Below are 22,411 nucleotides of genomic sequence, written 5' to 3'. Positions count from 1 at the left end.
TACTTATAAACATAACCGCCAATAGGGGGCAGCAAGTGATCATCTTCATGAGCGAGTCATTGAGTCGTTTATTCAAATGATTCATTCAAAACACTGAATCATTCAGTAACAAAACACCGCGCTGAGTGTTGCTTTCTTTTGGAACTATTTCCGTCGGTGAAATCATGGGTGAAATGAAACAAAAAAGGTTGTTTGGATCTAAAATTTAAATAACTTAATATTAATTAGGCTACTTGTTTATTGAACTAGGCTACACCATTCATGCTACACAATTCACTAATGCAAAGGCGACTTGTGTTATTAACAATATCATAAATATCAACAACTACAGAAAGCTCAGTTTGACCCCAGTATGTTCCTTCTGTGAGTTTATATCGCTGCTCAGTTGATTTGATTTCTCCACGAATGTCTCTCACGAAGAGACCGGCACGCGAGCCTCAACACGACTAACGTACCAGAGGCAGAGATACACTCATCAATCGCTCTTTACATTGAATATAATAAAAACAACAAAAAAATCTGAATCATTCTGGCATTTCTGGTTATTTTTAAATTTTATTTGTCCCAGACACAAATGTCAGCCCTTGGCTTCGGCTACAGACAGCACTGTATTCTCCTGGCCAATGGTTTATCTGTGTGTGTATTCAGAGGCAGTGAGCAACGACCTTTCAATATAATAATAAATAACTACGTTAATGTGCAATAAAATAATTGTCGGCGTTAATTAATTAATGCGTTAACGCGATAATAACGCATTAAATTGCCTAGCCCTAATTTTTTTTGTGTTGTAGATATAATTTATTCTGACACACAGTACAGGCCAAAAGTTTGGACACATTTCTATTTGTAATGTTTTTGTAAGAAGTTTCTTCTGCTCATCAAGCCTGCATTTATTTGATCAAAAATACATTATTAAAATTTAAAATATTTGGTTTTCAGTGTATTCTCCTTTAAATGCTGATTTATTTCTGTGCTCAGAGCTGAATGTTCAGGATGGTTCCTCCAGTCTTCAGTGATCATGATCCTTCAGAAATCATTCTCAGATGAGGATTCATTACGAGTGTTGGACAGTTCTGCTGACGTATATATCTGAGGAATAAAAGGTTCAAAAGAACTGCATTCATTCAAAATTAAAACTAGGGCCGGGACTCGATGAAAAAAATTAATCTAATTAATTAGAGGCTTTGTAATTAATTAATAGAAATTAATCGCTTTTTAATTGCATATAAATATTTGACCTGAGAATGAGAAGTAATTTTTCACATGTATTTTTAGTATCCCGCTGAATAATGACTGAATACATAAGCTTAATCAACAAAATATAGTTTCTTTATTTCAGTCCAGCAGACCAGCGCAATGTTTGCCATTAAGTTTAGCAAAAGCATATTTGTGGTATTTGAGTCTCGATGTGCTGCGGTGATACACTAACTCCTTGTTGTATAGCTTGCTCACAACCGTGCTCTTGACGACGCTTCCATCCTTTCGTTTTTTAAAACAAAATTTCCCATCCACGGGGCCGAGCAAAGCGGTCTCATCAGCTTCTTCGTTCATGTTCAATATGATGTGTTGTTGTCATGGTTGTTGTCGTGACTCATGAGCGCTAGTTGGTGTTTCAGTATAATCGGTCCGTCGAAACTCATTCATTGAAAAACGTTCCGCGGTGCAAAAATAAGTGTGGTTAAATTATTTATTTATTTTTTGCGTAATTAATTAACGCGTTAAAGTCCCGTAATTAATTAATCTTAATTAACGCGTTAAAGTCCCAGCCCTAATTAAAACATATTTTCAAATAATATAAATCTCCTTTACTGTCAATTTTTACCAATTTAAAATTATTGATTTATTTAAAAAAAAAAGAAAGAAAAAAATGACTGACCCCAAATTACTGGCCAGTAGAGTATATTGTTGTTACAAAAGATTTCTATTTTTAAAACATTTGCTTCTTTTTTTCTTTTCTTTTACTTTTTTTATTCACCAAAGAATTATAAAAAAGCTTAAGAAAATATATACGTCAGCAGAACTGTGTCCAACACTCCTAATGAATCACTGAAGACTGGAGGAACCATCCTGAACATTCACCTTTATCACAGGAATAAATCAGCATTTAAAGGAGAATAAATTGAAAACCAAATATTTTAAATTTTAATAATATATCACAATATGAAAAATCAGTATTTTTGATCAAATAAATGAGGGCTTGATGAGCAGAAGAAACTTCTTTCAAAAACATTACAAATAGTAATGTGTGCAAACGTTTGGCCTGTACTGTACTTTGTGATATTTGTATTTGTGATATTTGTATTTATTTTTATATTGATGATGATGTTGTTGTTGTGTTTCAGTGATGTCACGCAGCGCCGCTCCTCCAGCCGCGCTACAGAAACCGGCCTCAGTCGCCCCTCCTGCATCTGCACAGGTAAATCACCTTTACATTCACTTTCTGCTCACCTGCCACCACAGCTAATGCTTTTCCAAAGTCACAAGCATTTTCACTGCCCACAATATTGACATCAATACTAGGACTGGGTGAAAATATTGATTTCTCGATTTTAATCGATTCTCACTTTTACAAAACAATATTGATTCTTAAAGGGTTAGTTCAGCCAAAAATAAAATGTCTGTCATTAACTCCTCCCCCTAATGTCGCTCCACACCCGTAAGACCTCCGTTCATCTTCACACACAGTTTAAGATATTTTATATTTAGTCCGAGAGCGTATGCAAGTGTATGCACACTATACTGTCCATGTCCAGAAAGGGAATAAAAACATCATCACAGTAGTCCATATGAGACATCAGTGGGTTAATTAGAGTCTCTTGAAGCATCCAAAATACATTTGGGTCCAAAAATAACAAAAACTACGACTTTATTCAGCATTGGCTTCTCTTCCGGGTCTCCCTCAGACTATAAATGAAGCTTGCGCGCACCAGATAACACGTCAGCAGCTGAAAACATACACAGGACAGCTATGGCATATGACACAGCGCTGCCCATAAGGTTATTAATCCTACATGACAGCTTCTGTATTAGTTCTTTTGTCTTATGGTCGTTATATTTCTCACAGATTTCTGCTCGTTCTGAATAAGATACAGATAAAGCAGCACAATAAAGATTACATGAATGCATTAGCGAGTGAGTGTGTGTGAATTAATTCTACCTGCAGCGTCTCTACTAATAGTGAAGCTGTGAGTTTGTTATCAAGAAATATATGCTAGAACGTTTCAGTTTCTCGGCTATTTTATTGATAAATCACAGAGCAGTGTTGACAATACATTTCTGTGCTACTGGATGGTTTTGTTTGGAGGCGCGCGATCCTCGTGTGATGTGCGATCGGCTGTGTGTGTGTGCATTAGTTTAGCGCGATGATTAACTTGCGTGTACAATAAGCCTGCATTCTCCCGATCAATGTTGAGCATCAGATGGTATAATCAAACATGTCTTGAGGAGAGCTCTCGGAGTATGCATTAATCTGTCATATTAACTGTGGTAAACAGAGCCTGTGTCAGGTAATAGTTTATCCTGTTGCGCCCTCTATAGGCAGCGACTAGTCGACGTCAAGCTTAAAGCGTCATGACAGAGCATTAAAGTCGACTAGTCGGTGCAACCCCTAGTACCAACTGACTAGTATAGTTTACAACAGGGCTATTCAAATCTTACCCTGGAGGGCCAATGCGGTGCAGAGTTTAGCTCCAACCCTTATCAAACATACCTGAACATGCTAATCAATGTCTTAAGGATCATTAGAAAACCACAGGTGGGTGTGTTTGTTTAGGGTTGGAGCTAAACTCTGCAACGCATTGGCCCTCCAGGGTAAGATTTGAATAGCCCTGGTTTACAGCATTAGTTCCGAGATTTGTTTTCCTTGCGAAAATTTGCCATGTATTGTACCGGATATATACCCAAATTAATCAATAAGCTTGTGAATCGAATCGAATTGTGAAATTTGTGTCAATACCCTGCCCTAATCAATACCATGGGAAAAACTGCCATATCTTCAGGGTCTTAAAAAGTCTTACATTTAAAAATCTAAATGTAAGGCCGTAAAAGTCTTAATTTCGCGGAAGCATTGCGTTCTAGGTCTTAGGGTGCGTTCACACTTGTCATGTTTGGTTGGATTAAAACGAACCCTGGTTAGTGCGGTTCATTTGAACATATGTGAACGCTGCCATCCGAACCCTGGTGCGCACCAAACAAGCGGACCGAGAGCGCTAAAAAGACGGATCTCGGTCCACTTCCAAACGAACCCTGGTTGCGGTTCGATTGATATATGAACGCAACACGGACCAAAGACATGTAGACGAACCAAAAACAGGACGTATAATGTCACAAGATGCGACGCATAATGCAGCTGATTTGACGACGCGGAAAGATCGGTGTATCCAAAATGAGTAACGTTAACGTTAGAGGGCAAACGTAGAGCAACGAGGAAGAGCCTCATCAATATTTGGTCAGACGAGCATGTTTCGAAAATGCTAGCATTTGAAGCATACCTGGCTCTTCTCATCAAAGTTCCTGTGTTGCCCATTATTAGCAGGTACAGACGACAGAACGGCCGTCTCTTTTCTGCACAACGGAGGAAATCCTGGAGCTGTGTTGAATGTTTTGAACATTTCATGAGCTCTTCATGAGTTCTCAGCGGGTAAAAATAATGCCACATGTACACGCATAAAATGCCCGCGCGTGTAATCCGCACACAGCGTTGTTCTGAATGTTCGGTAAGCGAGCTCCTACGTCATATAAGCCGACCAATCAGGTTGTGAGCGTCTCCCTATGCCTTTGGTTCGGTAACTTTAGGTTCGCTGTTATAAATGCCCGTGTGAACGCTAAGTGGACCAGGGGCCTGTACCATGAAGCTGGTTTAGCTGGCTAGCCTGATTTGTTTAAGCTTAGTTTGTGTCAATCCTGGGTTTTAGGTACCATTAAAGTGGTTTGGCTTTTAGCTGTGTTCCTCGCCATGGTAACTTAGGTTCCACAGCTAACCTGCTCCAGGGCAGGTTATGTTCTGGATAAGATATCTCAAACTGAAATTGGGCCAATCAGCTGTGAGTAACGTGACACACCTCTGATGCAATAAAGTCACTCCCCCTGTTTCTGCTCCAAATTAAAGGTCACTACATAGCAAATGTTTAAAGGTCACTACATAGCAAAAGACTAAAGCGTCTGGCTTTTTTAACAATGCTTATTTATAAAAAAATAAATAATTATGAATGATTTAGATATAATTTATGTAATATACCCTTAATCAATTACACATTTATCATTTTAGTTAATCAATCATCAATGGGCACTTTGTTAAAAATAATATAAATAGCCTATATAAAGTCATATAAATAAGCTTTAAAACCAATAAATAAAACTTTTTTTTTTTTTAAAGAAGCTTACTGAGCTTACATGTTCAATTTTCTCTATATCAAGTAAACTAATTTTATAACTTTTACTTGCATTGACGTATACTATTTTTTCTTTAAATTGTCCCCTTTCATAGACAGCTTTTCTTCTTGCTGTGTATTTTTTTTATTCCTAATATTTTTCAAACATATAATATTCTGCAGAAGAGAGAAATTAATCTCACTGCTTGTCTCGCGAGAAGTGAATCTCAGTTCCACAGCGTGTGATTGGCTGTTCACTACTGATGTCACAGCTAAACTCCTGAACTCAGGATCAAAGCCTGAGTTGACAGAGCAAGCTGATGATCAGCATCATGGGACCAACAAAGCTTTAATACAATGGTTTGGTTTTGTCAACTCAAAACTAATCCTGTAACCCTGAGTTTGTTAAACTGCCATCATGGTACAGGCCCCAGGACTATTATGTTTTGTTTTTGTTTTTTGGTCCGGACCAAACGAACCAAACTAACCGAACTACAAGTGTGAACGCACTCTTAAATAACGTTAAATGGGGCTGGGTATCGATTCAGATGTCCCGATTCGATTTCGATTCACAAGCCCTCAAATCAATTCAATTCTCGATTTGATTTTGGATTCTCGATTCAACTCAAATGAATATAGATTTAATACAAATACTATAGGTATTTATAAAAAAGAACTGAACATAACTGGGTAATTAAAAAGAAATGAAGAGCCACAAACCTGTATTAAACCTTTTATTTTAGGTACACCTGAGTGCATTAAAGGAACGCTCCACTTTTTTTGAAAATAGGCTTATTTTCCAAGTCCCTTAGAGTTGAACAGTTTTACCATTTTTGAATCCATTCAGCCGATCTCTGCACTTTTAGCATAGCTTAGCATACATAATTGAATAGGATTAGACCGTTAGCATCTCGCTAAAAAAAATGACCAAAGACTTTCAATATTTTTCCTATTTAAAACTTGACTCTTCTGTAGTTACATTGTGTACTAAGGCCGACGGAAAAAGAAAAGTTGCGCCGCTGAACCAATGGTACGACAGCAAAGTTCTGTGATTATTACACAGGAATGACTGAATTGTTCATATCTATATCAGTCTAAAAAATCAAAACTTTACATTTTCTGTTGGTCTTAGTACACGATAGTAACTACAGAATAGTCAAGTTTTATAGGAAAAATGTTATCTTTTGAAAAAATTAAGTATTTAATTTTTGAGCACGATGCTAATGGTCTAATCCGATTCAATGATGTATGCTAAGCTATGCTAAAAGTGCTACCGCCAGATACAGAGATCGGCTGAATGGATTCAAAAACAGTAAAACTCCACTGTTTAACTCTAATGCCTGGTTCAGACTACACGATATTAGCCCGAATTTGGCACGATCTGTTTGACGTAAGGTGTCGTAGGGATTCGTAAACGATAATGGACGTCGGGACGCAAGAATCGATCGTTTTATCTCGTATAGTGTGTCATAGTATACAACAACCGAATCCGCGTCTGCGATAGTTCACGACGCCACGACAGAAAGACTAGCATGTTTAATTTTTTTTTGCGGTCCTTCACGACGGATTCTGTCACGTGTGACGCTGACCAACCGGAGCACAGACAGTTTCCGTACACAGCTTTCAAACACGGCGAAACGCATGAGAGATGACGGCGCGGCTAACTTTAGGTGGAATTATACAATGGAGGAAAGGTTCATTGAGTTGTGGCAATAGTATTCCTGCCTGTATGATGTGTCATCGACGGACTACCACAACCAAATAAGTTAAGAAAAAATGCTGGCGAACGATAGCGGAAGCCCTTCAGGAACCCGGCGAGTAACGTTACTGGAATCTAAGCTTAAAAGATGTTTTACAAATACGTTGTGGTGGCAAACTTTTACTACTGGCTAATAACTAAATATTTCATATAAAAAGAACAATATTTTACCTCAAGTTCTCTTTGGAGGATTGACAGCCCATAATGTCCTCCTCCAGCAAGTCAGGAACATGTCCTTTGTTGGGTTTTTGTTTTTATTTTTGAGCTTTTCTAAACATAAAACAGCCAAAACACGCCGCTTCAGACATTGTTTGTTTATGACATCACGCACGTCGTGACAACAAGCGATGATTGGTCGAGTAGCAACGCGTAGTCTGACATGTTTCTAGTCCAGGACACAACAAGATTTTAGGAGTAAAAATCGCGTAAGCTGACACAGTGACTATCGTAACAGACAAAAATATCTTGTAGTGTTAACCAGGCATAAGGGACTTAGAAAATGAGCCTATTTTCAAAAAGAGTGGAGTGTTCCTTTAAAACAGAACGCATCTCTATATTTCAAATCCAAACAATTGTTAAATACAATTTTGATGCAACTTTATTCTAAAAAGAAATTCTCTGAGAAGTATTTTATGGATGTTTTGATATATTTATTCTAAAACATAAAAAGGATATTGAATGAATTTTTTTTAGCAATTTTCAGTACACGACAAGCTTTTCCTGCGGTCTTGCTGCTCGTCGTATGTGCATTTTCCATACATGAGAAACGCGTTTATTATTTTTTTTACTGTTAATTCCTGGACACGCTAGTTGCCGTGGTAACGGACAACAATACCTTAACGTGTTGACTGTGGACTAACTATTATTTGAAGAAATCTGTTTATAATATAAGCTATTAGGGTTTGAATTATTGATCCTGTGCTTTAATGGACTATAATTTGAATATGTCTATAATGGCTAACGTACGTGCTTAAGTGACTGCTCAAGTTTGATTCTAATGCAGGGCAAGCATTCGCGTGTGAGTTATGTGATATATTTTTAGCGGTTGTGTGCTCGGCTGTGTGTGTGTTGTCACATCAAATGGTTCCGCAGATTTTAGTATTACTACAGCGTTTCACTAGCCTTGAAATCTAGACGCACCCTAGCGGCAGCAAATTTAATTGGCCCGCAAGTGTCGTCTAGGAACTCTCAATACCCATCTGAGCTGTATTCCTCAGAATCTGGACGGGCCAATCACGTCGTGTATAGAGTCGGTGGGCGGGGCCTTAATGACGACGGCCGAGTTGCGTTTGCGTGCTTCTAGTAAACACAGAAACTGGCGAACGGCGATCTGTCGAATCAGCTTTGACCGCGACTCTGGAAGACTTGAGTTAAGCTTTTCTCTGAGAAAAGAACAAAGAACGGCACTGAAGTCATTCTTAAAAAGGGAAGATGTGTTCGGAGTTTAGCCGACCGGATACGGCGAATGTTTAATCTATCAACGAGCTCTGCTTCACCTTCGTTGCTCTGGTTGGTTGTAGCGCTATCCTATCGCGTGCAGAGACCATTTATCCCGCCCCTCGGATTGCACCCTGTCAGTGGTGAGTTTCCAGACCAAACATCTTGATGTGGGTCTGGCTTGTCAGGCTAGCGTTTCACCTCAGCATTATAAAAGGCGATAACGCACCGAAAGCTGCCATTTAAACACTGAATGGATAAATGATGTGCGCCTCTCGCTCCTTTGTAAGATCACGCAAGGCAAAAGGGTGACATCTAGTGGAGAAGACTAGTAATTAGATTTACGTTAGTCTTATGTTCAATGTTAGTGGAAATAAATATGGAAAAAAATCGATTTTGTAGTTCTTTCTTTCACTAGTCCAGCTATTGTTCGCTGTATTACAACTACAAATGAGACCAGCATGCATCTTATATTGCAGCCAATCAGCTTTCGTGTTATTGGCACGAGCCTCTTTAAGATCGTACCCCACAGACGCATAAAAGATTTTATTCTTCAGCTGAGTCTGACGCTTCTTCCAGTTCCGCGATCGTGAACGCGAATCTTTCTCACCATCTGGCATAATGACCAAATAAAAGTATAATATACCCGATTGCACTAAAAAGAGTTAATAACAGTGATGTAGACTCCGAACTCCGATGTCAGACGGCGTGTGTTTGCTGCCTGTCAGCGCTCGCGAGTGTATTGAATGTATTATTTCTAGGCTCATTAGCCTAATCTTGAATGGTCAAATACACATTATTATGCATATGTCCATATCTGGATCTGCACATTCGTAAGTTCTCAAAGTGAAAGCAAACTAATATAGCTTAACAACAACACAAACGGGGAAAACAGCACACTTAAAGCACTGATATGTATCTTTGTTTTATTATTTTGTCCTATTGTCATTTATTTATAAGTATATATTTTATTACTGACCGTTTACTTGATTAGCCTACTTAATTACTTGAAAACTTTTTACTTATATTAAGCAATTGCTTATTTCTGTGGTTTACTTGTAAGATTTGAGTCATATTTCCCAGCCCAAGCGAGCGTGTTAATAAAGATAGATAGCACACACTACTGAACCAGCCTTTCTTTTTGTAATACCAAACAAGATTCATGCCTTTTGTTTGTTTAATTGCCATGTGTGACTATTTTGTATCTAACATAGCCTAATAATATGGTTAATGTGGCAAACTAATCATGAAAAAAATTGTTTGCAAATTTATGACCACCATAAAATAAAAAATAATTTTATACAATAAATAAATAAATGAATAAATGTAACGTGTGTATGTATGTTAATCCTGATGGGATTGAGCTATAAAATAATACATTTACTTATACTTTGTTCAATTAGAAATAATTAATTTGCTTTGCAAGTAATTTAGTGATTCTGGATTTCCTTTGCATGTTTTTTTATTTATTGCGCGATATAGCCTAGGTCTTAATTAGAGGTCGACCGATAGTGGAGTTTACCGATACCGATAGCTAGGTTGGACCTCGCTTGCCGATAACCGATTAATCGCCCGATAGTTTTTAAAAGATACAAGATTAAAATATAATAATAAAATAACAGGTAAAAAAGCAGTGCTGAGCTTTATTAAAAGAAATGTTAAAAAGTACTGAACCATGAAAATGTGTTATTGCATATGTTAATATTAAAATGAGAAATTCTACAGAAAATAACTAAAACAATAAAAATAACTAAAATTTTACAAATAAATGTTTCTTTAGCTATAACCTAAAAACATGTATGTAAATGTCAGGTAACAGACTGCAAATCCCATTTGTTTACAATGATGTATTTATTTATTAGCTTACATGAACTAAATGCATTATGTAATGTAGATTTTACAGCATGTATTAATATTCGAGCAATACAATTCTCCCTTAATCATTCATGTTAGTTCATAGTGCATAAAAAAAGGTTAACAGATAAAACTAACAATGAATAATACTTCTACAGCATTTATTAACTTTACTAATGTTACAAATTGAATATTATTGTATTTTATTAAGTGTTATCATTTCATATAAATCCAAACAGTTCGCTTTTTTAGAACACAATGGTTTTCTTATCAAAATAACATATCTATTGGCATCTAATCTGTTTATATTTCTGTTGGATGCATGATACAGTTTCTCACATCAAAAAAAGTTTCTCAGTTACATCGTTTTAAATGCTTGAGGTAACCGTTGCTGCTAATATTAGCGTCCTGTCAGCCTCGACGACAAAGTACATATACTGCTGTTCTTCCCCTGCTAAAGCATCCAGTCAACAAATCAATCACTTTAAAATGATTTGGGAACGTGTACTGTAGTGTTCTGTATTCATACCGTTTCCCTTTCGCTGTTTTAAACACGCATCAGATGTGTCAGCGCGCTCTGTGCAGCGTGAGCTGTGAAGCGCGGATCCTCACGTGTCCTCACGTGTTAATGTAAACAATCAGTGATAGTTTTTCATTTGTCCTCTAGAGGGCGCTCTCGCGCTATATAATGCCAGCAGACCCTTCTCAGAGCTCTCGTAGGCTACTGTGTAATGACAGCAGCTGCTCCCGCAATGGACGCAAACCGGAAAAACTATCGGTATGAATTTTTGCCGATAACCGATTGTTCCACCATTCAGCTATCGGTGCCGATTAATCGGCAAATCCGATGAATCGGTCGACCTCTAGTCTTAATTCATAATGGTCTTAAAAAGTCTTAAATTTGACTCGGTGAAACCTGTAGATACCCTGTATCTTTAATATTTTCTCATAATTTGGCAGCAGGTTCAGTGTGAGACTATAGAAGAACAATGGGGCATTTAATAAGAGGAGAATATTTACGTTCACTTCGAGCACCGTAGTGACTGCATAGCAACACTCATGTTTTTGCACTGGCTAGAGTTTAAAATGCATGAAAATAATGAATTTTCCTGATGCTGAAGAACATCAGTGTCATGTTAATTGCTCTGAGCGCCGTGTTTTTTTTGCAGGCCGTGTCTGTGAAAGCCCTGGAGAAGCACCTGCAGCAGAAGAAGGACTCGGACCCCGTCATGACCGGGATACTGGAGGAGGTACAGCCCATAATCACATTATCAGAGCTGGACCGTAACTCCGCTCATTTACTGGAGTACTGTACTTAAGTTCACTTTTTGAGTATCTGTGCTTTACTTGAGTATTATTTTTTCTGGAAACTTGACTTTTACTTCACTACATGTGAAAGACAAATATCGTCCTTTTTACTCCACTGCTTTAGGGATGGCTCGATACCACAATTTTGGCTTCGGTACGGTACCACAATCTAATACTGAAGTACCGATATTAAATCGATACCACACGGCCTGATATAAGCGCGGGTATATTGCATGCGAATGAGTACAATTATGCAAGTTTTGAGTTTATAAAGTGGGAACCGTGCATCCCTACACTACATTTCTATCAAGGTCCTCGAAGTGGAAAGTCGTTTCTGTCGCAGCTTTGAAAGTCAGCGGATGATTTTTTTCTTCTTTAAAGGTGTTTGGGTTTTTGCAGAAAGCCTTTCAGGAATCACTCTTGTAGAGTCTCGTGAAGTTCAATGATTTCACAGCATTTATTAAACACTGATTTATAGTTTAGAGCAAAATGGAAGAAGACGGATGTCCAAATGCTCATTTAGTGGAGGATTCACATAAACAAAGTTGATTCTGTCTTCAGTGAAGGTGAACAGTGTGAGAATATCAGATGTGTATCAGTGTATTGGATCCATGCATTCGGCCTTAAAGTGACAGCAGCTTTGTAACTTATATACAAGTTATATTACTATTTAAATTAGTTTGTTAGTCGTATGCTAGTACATCGGATGGAGCATCACTGACTGGCTTAAACTATCATGATGGTGCATTTATACAACAATAATAAAATAATGCGTACTTTTGAAAACATAAACTTCTGTACTTTTACTTTTAAATCTCTTTTTACAACTTTCACTTGTCACAGAGTAATATTTGACTACTAGTACTTTTACTCAAGTAATGAAGTTGTGTACTTAGTCCACACACTCGCATCTGAGTGCCAGTGGTATTGACGCTGCGCTGTTCTCTGCTCAGATCGCTCACTTCCAGAAGGAGCTGGACGAGCTGAAGACCCGCTGCAGGAATGCTGACTTCAGGGTGGGCAGCACAGACGACATGAGAGACCTGCGGAGAGACTCGGAGGACTTTCACACATTCACACAGGAGATCAAAGACACCACGGAGGTACAACACACACACTTACAGGGACAGCAGATTCAATAACCTGTTCGTAAAAGACTTCCTCAATCTTGAATGAATCGTTTTGAATGAGTGAGTCAGTGACTCCGTTTACATGGACAGCAGTAATCTAATTATTGACCTTATTCTAAATAAGACAATATTCTGATTAAGGTGTTTACATGAGTTGCTTTTAGAGTACTCCGTTCATGTTCCCGTTTTACATGTTGTAGAACATAGATCGATTGTGGCACGTCATTACTTCCCCATGCCACGCTATGTTCTCCAACATCCAATCATAGCGCGACTTTGGCAGGTATGTTAATTTTATGGGCTCAGGAAACCCGTTGTAACTTCACCTGAATGACCCATCTGGTTTGCGATTATAGATACAAACTTATTGTATTTTACTTTTACAATGAGCATAATAATTACAACAAAAATAAAAATATAGAGAGAGGACGCAGTGTTCAGAATGAACAGTCGAGCGAAACACACACCGCCCATAGCGACGCGTTATGGCAACGACATTTCAGACGGACAGATCCGTAAAAGATAAACGAGACTTTTCCGCCATTTGTTACTCGTTTGTACACGTTGTTATTTTAATTATAAATCCAATTCTGTTTTATTGGCCACAATATTATCGATGATTGTTGAGAGGGGCACTTTTGATTAATTTTCAAAAAGGGCAGAGGCTCGAACCCACAAAGCCTCCCGTCTGCACTTCTCTGGTGTGCGTAACGTTGTGCCCTGTCACAAAATGCGGCGAAATCTCCGACATGACGTTAATAGTTAGATTAAGGTGTGTACATGTCTGTAATGCTCTCCGATAATGCGACTAAAATCGGCATACTCCACGTCTTAATCCGATTTATGTTTAGTTAGATTATGACTTGAATCAGATTAAGGTCATTAGAAATCGCTGTCTACATGGTAGCCTCTTAATCAGAGTATTGTCTTAATCAGATTAATATCAGAGTATTGTTGTCCATGTAAACGTAGTCAGTGACTGTACATTTCAACGCTTTTTTGGTTGGTTTTATGTAACGTTTAACAACTTCTTTGGAGAGCAGAGATATTGATGTTTAACCCTTAAATGCATACCTCAGGTCGTTAGCGCCCGAGACGTCATTCACTACCTTCCTCCTCATTCATTTTTTAAAGTTAGACATCAACCTTCTTAGTATTCCTCAATCAATCCATTTAAAACAATATAACAAGAAAACAATAATTAAATTATAATTGAATGCCTGTTTTTCCACTAGTTTTTGGTCAAAATTGTATAGCAGGGTATCCGCGGGGTCTTGAAAAGTATTAAAAGGTGATAAATAAATTTTGGGAAAATTAAGACCCTTATGAAGTATTAAAAAGTCTTATCACGGCTTTTTAAAGTCTTACATTTTGAAAGTATTTTGTTCAAGCATTGTCAAAAGAGTTTGACTCCAAAAAGAATTTATGAATATATTTATTTTCATCCCCATAAGTATTAAAAAACAACTGGGCACTCAGTCTGAGATCGGCTCGGAGCGCGCGTCAGGGATGGACATTAGCACCGCCACCAGCCAGACGCGGCTGATTTACAGTTGTGGCGGTAAACTCGCTTCACCTACCGAGCTGTTTCACCTCTCACCCTTGTAAACTTTGTTCAATGCATGCGAGTGCTGCCGTATGTGCGCATATAACCAGTCGTTTTCTCCGTCATCACTCGCGTGAAGACGCGCCGTGAGACTCGCGCGTGCACTCGACCCTGTGCATCATCCGAGAGCGCGCGCTCATCTCACAGCGCGCAAATATTGAGTTCTCTTTCAAGTCTTGCGCTTAAACGGACAAACTCACACAAGAAGTATGCCAACATGTCCATCTTGATGAGTATCTTAGCAGACATAGTCTGAATATGCCTTAAGTGAACTGTGTAGTGTGCACAGTCGAGACAGACGAGCATATCCCTGCCTCAGGTCTTAAAGGCGCAGTAGCCTTTACTGCTGCCTCAGTGATGTCCTTATATTTAGTTTGACATTAAACAATGCTCTTGATTGAATAGCTTTTGTAGGTTTAATAAGGATTAATCTTCCATTTAAACAGTTAAATATGCAGTTATTTTACATTTGATTACTTTATTCAATTTCTGCACCTTTCTGCAGGCCAGTAGGCATGAGCATTATTATTTAATGAACATAAGTGAGGTCGAGTTAAACATTTTAAGTTTGAATTTTATTTTTCGGTTTTCGGCTTTGGTTTCTTCTTGTTTGGTTTCGGCCAAGAATTGTAATTTCGGTGCGTCCCTACTGACAATGTTCTGCTCGGTGTGTCGTCAACACGCTTCAAAGATGCCAGAACGAATAGTTTAATTCTTGGGACTAAAAACCATAAAACTGGAAGCTATAAAAGACCACAAATCATCGTGAAAATGTCAGTATTTCATTGAGACTTGAGATTAAATAAACTGCTTAAGTATTGTAGAGCTTGTAGTATTAATTTTCACATGCAGCTATACATTGTCAGTTAAAAACAAAAACGTGGCTGGTAAAAACATTGAGTGGTAGACTTTGAAAAAAGTTAATCTCCATCCCTGGCGAGCGCCGTCTACTGGTGACGTCGTGTATTTTGCGAAATGCGCAGTTAGGTGATGTGTCGCCCTCCAAACGTTGCGAAACAGATATGCAATATAAACGATACAAAATTGGCCTACGATAGAGATTTTAAGTCTACATTCGACTACAACTGTTTATTAAAGGTTTGTTGCCGATTAGAACTTGAAGTGCGATGAGGTCTTAAAATATTTTGAGACGGTCTTTAAAAAGTCTTAAAAAGGTATTGAAATTAACTTCAGGATTCCTGCATATACCCTGTATAGGGTCGCTATCGACCCGAGGTGTGTAAGATTGTATGTAAAAAAAAAAATGTTTAAACAATGATAAATTAATCTATAATGACAAAATAATATATCTATAATATATCTATAATGCTCAAAAGTTCATGAAATATGCTTTATTGTATTCTTCTTTAATTGTTACTCTAACATCAGGAGTTTTATATATTATAACAATAGGTAGAGATTGATTTTTATCAGTGTTTATGAGCATGGTAACTTAGATTACCTGCTCTGGAGTCGGTTTTATTCTGGGTTTGAGATCGCAAACCCAAACTGGACCAATCAGCTGCAAGGATGCAATAAAGCCACACCCCCTGTATCTCTCGTTCCAAATTAAAGCAGTTTGTAATGAAAAAACTTTAGAAATAAAATTGTGCATCTTTTGGTGCTATATTTATATTATATAATTTATAATCACTTTGAATTCACATATGTTCATATAATTATTATTTTAATTGTAGCTAAATAGTAATATAAATATAATACATGTATTTATAATTCTTTTAAACGACGTGTATTCATTTGAGCTGTTTGTGAACCTATAACTATTATAGGCATATTTCTTTATTCACGTCATGCACTGATATAGTCAGATATTCTTTCAGCTGCCTTCTCAAACTAAAGTGTTTATTCCTGCCGTGTAAACACATTTAATTTCATAATATTTTTCAAAACGATCTCTCAATCTTCAGAAGAGAAGTGAATCAAACAGACGCTGTTATTGGCTGTTTGCCGCACGTGTCACACTTTCAGGCGCTTCAGAGTTAATCGCTAACTCTGGATTAAACCTGAGACGACATTTATACCGAGCTTTGAGAAACGGTTGAACTTGATCTAAACCAGGTTGGATTTATCTGGATTTGTCAACTCTAGACCTCCTCTGAAACTCAGAGTTTGTTCAGCTAGCTTCATGCAACAGGCCTCAGGATGTTTGGCGAGACTCGTGCATTTAAGGGTTAAGGGGATACCTAGAAATATAGGGAAAAGCTCAGAAGTGACGAGAGGAGCTGAGAATGTTTGTCAACTTTAAAAGTCATTTAAATACTTTACTCAATTATCTGGACTATGAAACTTTGTGAGATTACTTTTGAATGTCTGTTCTTTGAAATTAGCTTAAAAAAATATTCTTTTTTTTTGGCCTGTATCTTAAAATAGAACGTTGCGACTTCCGACTAGCTTCGCCAGATCGGGTCACATATTTCTGTTTCTGTGGATCATGAGCTGTAGCTGTGAGTTGTGTGATTGAATGCCTGACGGTGTGTCTCCGTTGCCCGCAGTCTCTGCACGGGGACATCAGCGCTCTGAAGACTAGCCTGCTGGAGGGCTTTGCTGGAGCAGAGGAGGCTCGGGCTCAGAGCGAGCTCAACCGGGACACAAACTACCTCCAGCTGCTCTACAAGAAACCTCTGGACCCGCGGCGAGAGGAGCAGCTTAAGGTCTCACACACACACTCACACTCTCTCACACACAATCACGCGCGCACACACTCGCTCACACACACTCACACTCTCTCACACACACACACTCTCACACTCTCACACACACACACACACTCACACACTCTCTCACACATACACACGCACACTCTCTCTCTCACACACACACTCACACTCACACACTCTCTCTCACACACACACGCGCACACTCTCACACACACACACGCACATACGCACGCTCACACACGCACACTCTCTCGCTCACACACACACACTCTCACGCGCACACGCTCACACACACACATGCTCACACACACACTCGCGTGCACACACACACACACTCTCTCACCCACAGTCGGTCACACACACACTCACACACACACTCACACTCTCTCACACACACTCACACTCTCTCACACACAATCACGCGCGCACACACTCGCACACACTCTTACACACACACACTTGCGTGCACGCACACACACACACTCGTACACACACACTCACTCACACACACACTCTCTCACACACACACGCACATACGCACGCTCACACACGCACACTCTCTCGCTCACACACACACACTCACGCGCGCACACGCTCACACACACACTCGCGTGCACACACACTCGCGTGCACACACACGCTCACAAACACACACACACACACACTCTCTCACCCACAGTCGGTCACACACACACTCACACACACACTCACACTCTCTCACACACACTCACACTCTCTCACACACAATCACGCGCGCACACACTCGCACACACTCTTACACACACACACTTGCGTGCACGCACACACACATACACTCGTACACACACACTCACTCACACACACACTCACACGTTTGTTTCACTAAAACATTACATGGACATTACATAGACTTCAATTGATTTTAAATCAGATTAATGATATTTTCTATCCCATAACCCAACCCCTATCCCTAAACCTACCCATCACACACACACACACACACACACACACACACACGCGCCCCTATCCCTAAACCTCGCCATCCCAGAATCTTGCAGAACAACAGATTTAAATAAAAACTTGTTTAGGCCGATTTTAACCAGTGAGGACCATTCACATGTCAAACTAGTGAGTTGTTTTCATATTTTACTATATAAGTGAGGACATTTGTGCCCTCACAAGTATTGCCAAACAAGGAACACACACATACACACACAGACAGACCGACCGACACACTCACACAGACACTCGCTCACTGTATGCCTATCATGTGCTGAAAGTGTGTGTATGTCACAGGAGATCCGCCGTTTGTACCAGTATGTGAAGTTCGCCATGGACGATGTGAATGGCGTTTTGGACGTGGAGTGGGAGATGCACTTGGAGAAGAAGAAGAAGCAGAGGTGAGATTATTCATGTCATCAATCACCCGTAATCACATTAACAACGCCGGAAACGGCAACGTGTGTGTAAATTCATCAAATATAATAAGTGTGTGTGTGTGTGTGTGTGTGTGTGTGTGTGTGTGTTTTGTCTGACCCTCTGTGTGTGTGTGTGTTTTGTCTGACCCTCTGTGTGTGTGTGTGTTTCGCCTGACCCTCTGAGTGTGTGTGTGTTTTGTCTGACCCTCTGTGTGTGTGTGTGTGTGTGTGTTTCGCCTGACCCTCTGTGTGTGTGTGTGTGTGTTTCGCCTGACCCTCTGAGTGTGTGTGTGTTTCGTCTGACCCTCTGAGTGTGTGTGTGTTTCGTCTGACCCTCTGAGTGTGTGTTTTGCCTGACGCTCTGAGATGACACTCATTTATGATGTGTGTATGTGTTTCGCCTGACCCTCTGAGTGTGTGTTTTGCCTGACGCTCTGAGATGACACTCATTTATGATGTGTGTATGTGTTTCGTCTGACCCTCTGAGTGTGTGTTTGTTTCGCCTGACCCTCTGAGTGTGTGTGTGTTTTGTCTGACCCTCTGTGTGTGTGTGTGTGTGTGTGTGTTTCGCCTGACCCTCTGTGTGTGTGTGTGTGTGTTTCGCCTGACCCTCTGAGTGTGTGTGTGTTTCGTCTGACCCTCTGAGTGTGTGTGTGTTTCGTCTGACCCTCTGAGTGTGTGTTTTGCCTGACGCTCTGAGATGACACTCATTTATGATGTGTGTATGTGTTTCGCCTGACCCTCTGAGTGTGTGTTTTGCCTGACGCTCTGAGATGACACTCATTTATGATGTGTGTATGTGTTTCGTCTGACCCTCTGAGTGTGTGTTTGTTTCGCCTGACCCTCTGAGTGTGTGTTTGTTTCGCCTGACCCTCTGAGTGTGTGTTTGTTTCGCCTGACCCTCTGAGTGTGTGTGTGTGTGTGTGTGTGTGTGTGTGTGTGTGTGTGTGTGTTTCGCCTGACCCTCTGAGTGTGTGTTTGTTTCGCCTGACCCTCTGAGTGTGTGTGTGTTTCGTCTGACCCTCTGAGTGTGTGTGTTTTGCCTGACGCTCTGAGATGACACTCATTTATGATGTGTGTATGTGTGTGTTTCGTCTGACCCTGTGTGTGTGTTTCGCTTGACCCTCTGTGTGTGTATGTGTTTCGCCTGACCCTCTGAGTGTGTGTGTGTGTTTCGCCTGACCCTCTGTGTGTGTGTGTGTGTTTCGCCTGACCCTCTGTGTGTGTGTGTGTGTGTTTCGCCTGACCCTCTGTGTGTGTGTGTGTGTTTCGCCTGACCCTCTGAGTGTGTGTTTGTGTTTCGCCTGACCCTCTGTGTGTGTGTGCGTTTTGTCTGACCCTCTGTGTGTGTGTGTGTGTGTGTGTGTGTGTGTGTGTGTGTGTGTGTGTGTGTGTGTGTGTGTGTTTCGCCTGACCCTCTGAGTGTGTGTTTTGCCTGACCCTCTGAGTGTGTGTGTGTTTTGCCTGACCCTCTGAGTGTGTGTGTGTTTTGCCTGACCCTCTGTGTGTGTGTGTGTGTTTCGCCTGACCCTCTGAGTGTGTGTGCGTTTTGTCTGACCCTCTGTGTGTGTGTGTGTGTGTGTGTGTGTGTGTGTGTGTGTGTGTGTGTGTGTGTGTGTGTGTGTGTGTGTGTGTGTGTGTGTTTCGCCTGACCCTCTGAGTGTGTGTGTTTTGCCTGACCCTCTGAGTGTGTGTGTGTTTCGTCTGACCCTCTGAGTGTGTGTGTGTTTCGTCTGACCCTCTGAGTGTGTGTGTGTTTCGTCTGACCCTCTGAGTGTGTGTGTTTCGCCTGACGCTCTGAGATGACACTCATTTATGATGTGTGTATGTGTTTCGCCTGACCCTCTGAGTGTGTGTGTGTGTTTCGCCTGACCCTCTGAGTGTGTGTGTGTTTTGTCTGACCCTCTGTGTGTGTGTGTGTGTGTGTGTGTGTGTGTGTGTGTTTCGCCTGACCCTCTGAGTGTGTGTTTCGCCTGACCCTCTGAGTGTGTGTGTTTTGCCTGACCCTCTGAGTGTGTGTGTGTTTCGTCTGACCCTCTGAGTGTGTGTGTGTTTCGCCTGACCCTCTGAGTGTGTGTGTTTCGCCTGACCCTCTGAGTGTGTGTTTGTGTTTCGTCTGACCCTCTGTGCGTGTGTGTGTGTGTGTGTTTCGCCTGACCCTCTGAGTGTGTGTTTGTGTTTCGTCTGACCCTCTGTGCGTGTGTGTGTGTGTGTGTTTCGCCTGGCGCTCAGAGACGACACTCGTTTATGATGGAGGGAATAGAGCCAGACTGCAGTAGCTTGCAGTCTATTACTGATATTTTTGCCCCAGTTTCCCATAAAGCAGCGATTCCACCCCATGTGCTTAAGTTAAATTCTCAGCTTTGGATGGAAACACAGCGTGTGTTTTCTCCAAGCGTCACCTCCCCCAGGTTCTGTTTAAGCAAACACAGAAGTGACTTAAACTGAAATTCCTCGACTGGCCACTAGAGCGGCTCCAGAATCGGGAGAACTCCCGGGGGGCAGCTCTGTCCGCTCATAAATTGGGCCGGCAGACTCGGCTGCTTTCATTTTCCTTTTCTTTTAATTTTCTCTGTATGTCTATATGTGTTAAGTTACTGTGTGACTGATATAACAACACCGCTAATTACACTAGATTTGAATTTAAAGCCGCTGCATTATCATCAGACCAGGCATTAAAGCTACACTGTGTGATATTTTCCCCCATCTAGCGGTGTAAAGGTTTATGATCATCCAGTGAATATTAGTTTCTGTTCCTCTCAATTCTGATTTCGTTTTAACTCCTACGGTGGCTGATTTAGTCCAAGATTAACACTGCTTCCAGTTCAACCTCGTTCATGAGTGCCAGCGAGTGTTAAAACGTGAAAGGCGAAGCTTGAATTTACGGGTATGTCCCTCTTTGGCTACAGTACTTTCAAGATGGAGGAGCAACATGGCGACCGGCATTCCAACCCCTCACCCGTATGTGTTTTCAATGGCATATTATAAACTTACCAGAATACTTTATTACTTGAAAGAAGTAAATATACATTAATGAGCACATATATTTTTGAACGAACTAAGTGTTTTTAGCTAAGAATAAACTAAACAAGTTACACAGTGTAGCTTTAGAAAAGTGCCGTTTTCTGTTGTTAGCGCGCATGCTCTCTCGCACGCTCTTTGAACTTTAGAGCGTCGCATGTACTCGGGTCGTTGCCATGGAGGGAAAAAAACGAATAATTTTATGCTGTGAAGAGCGTAAGCTAATCACGGAAGGTTAAAATGGATGGTAAAAAGATGCCAGGGGGAGCTGAAAAAGGCAGAAATGGTAGAAGCTCCTTTCTTTCTTTCTTTCTTTCTTTCTTTCTTTCTTTCTTTCTTTCTTTCTTTCTTTCTTTCTTTCTAGATCTATATTCATTTTCCACTTAATTATTGATGACTGCTTTGCAGTTTTCAATTTGGAATGCATTTTTCTCCCCAATAATTGATTTAATTATTTTATTTAATCAAATTTTTATGGCTATAAAAAAAAAGGCAAAATGGGTCCCACTCCGGCCCTGCATTGAGCTCATGTTAAAATGCCCAACTTTACAGCAGAATAAAACATGTTTACAGTCTGGGACAAAGTGTGGTTTTGGTCTATACGTCTAATTCTTCCCTTCATGACGACTGTGAGGGGGGTGAATTTAACTATAACTCATTCGTTTACATTATATAACGCCTTAAAGTTCTGCATAATTAAGGGCGTGGCCACTTTGAGTGACAGGTGGATTGCCGTTTGTCTGCTAGTCATCGCGTCACCTAAGCTCCGCCCACATCCCGCCTCTTTGCCCATTTTATGTTATCCGGGCGTGACTCGCGACGCCCAGCTCGTCTCTACTTCACGCTTCAGAA

The 22,411-nt window shown here is 40.2% G+C and overlaps 1 protein-coding gene across 1 annotated transcript in view; it reads left to right on the top strand.

Moving 5' to 3' along the window:
* The window catches only part of nup214 (nucleoporin 214), a 153,016-nt gene that overhangs the window by 27,323 nt on the left and 103,282 nt on the right, over window positions 1–22,411 (top strand). Inside the window, exons 14-18 of the mRNA XM_067437547.1 lie at window positions 2,343–2,416; window positions 11,589–11,669; window positions 12,681–12,830; window positions 16,977–17,135; window positions 18,417–18,520. Coding sequence (XP_067293648.1) covers window positions 2,343–2,416; window positions 11,589–11,669; window positions 12,681–12,830; window positions 16,977–17,135; window positions 18,417–18,520 — 568 coding nt within the window. The remainder of the gene's footprint in view (window positions 1–2,342; window positions 2,417–11,588; window positions 11,670–12,680; window positions 12,831–16,976; window positions 17,136–18,416; window positions 18,521–22,411) is intronic.

Source organism: Pseudorasbora parva, chromosome 3 (assembly GCF_024679245.1).
Source record: "Pseudorasbora parva isolate DD20220531a chromosome 3, ASM2467924v1, whole genome shotgun sequence".
Classification (NCBI taxonomy): domain Eukaryota; kingdom Metazoa; phylum Chordata; class Actinopteri; order Cypriniformes; family Gobionidae; genus Pseudorasbora; species Pseudorasbora parva.
Note: the sequence above shows the minus strand (reverse complement) of the source record. Positions and strands in the feature narration are given on the sequence as shown.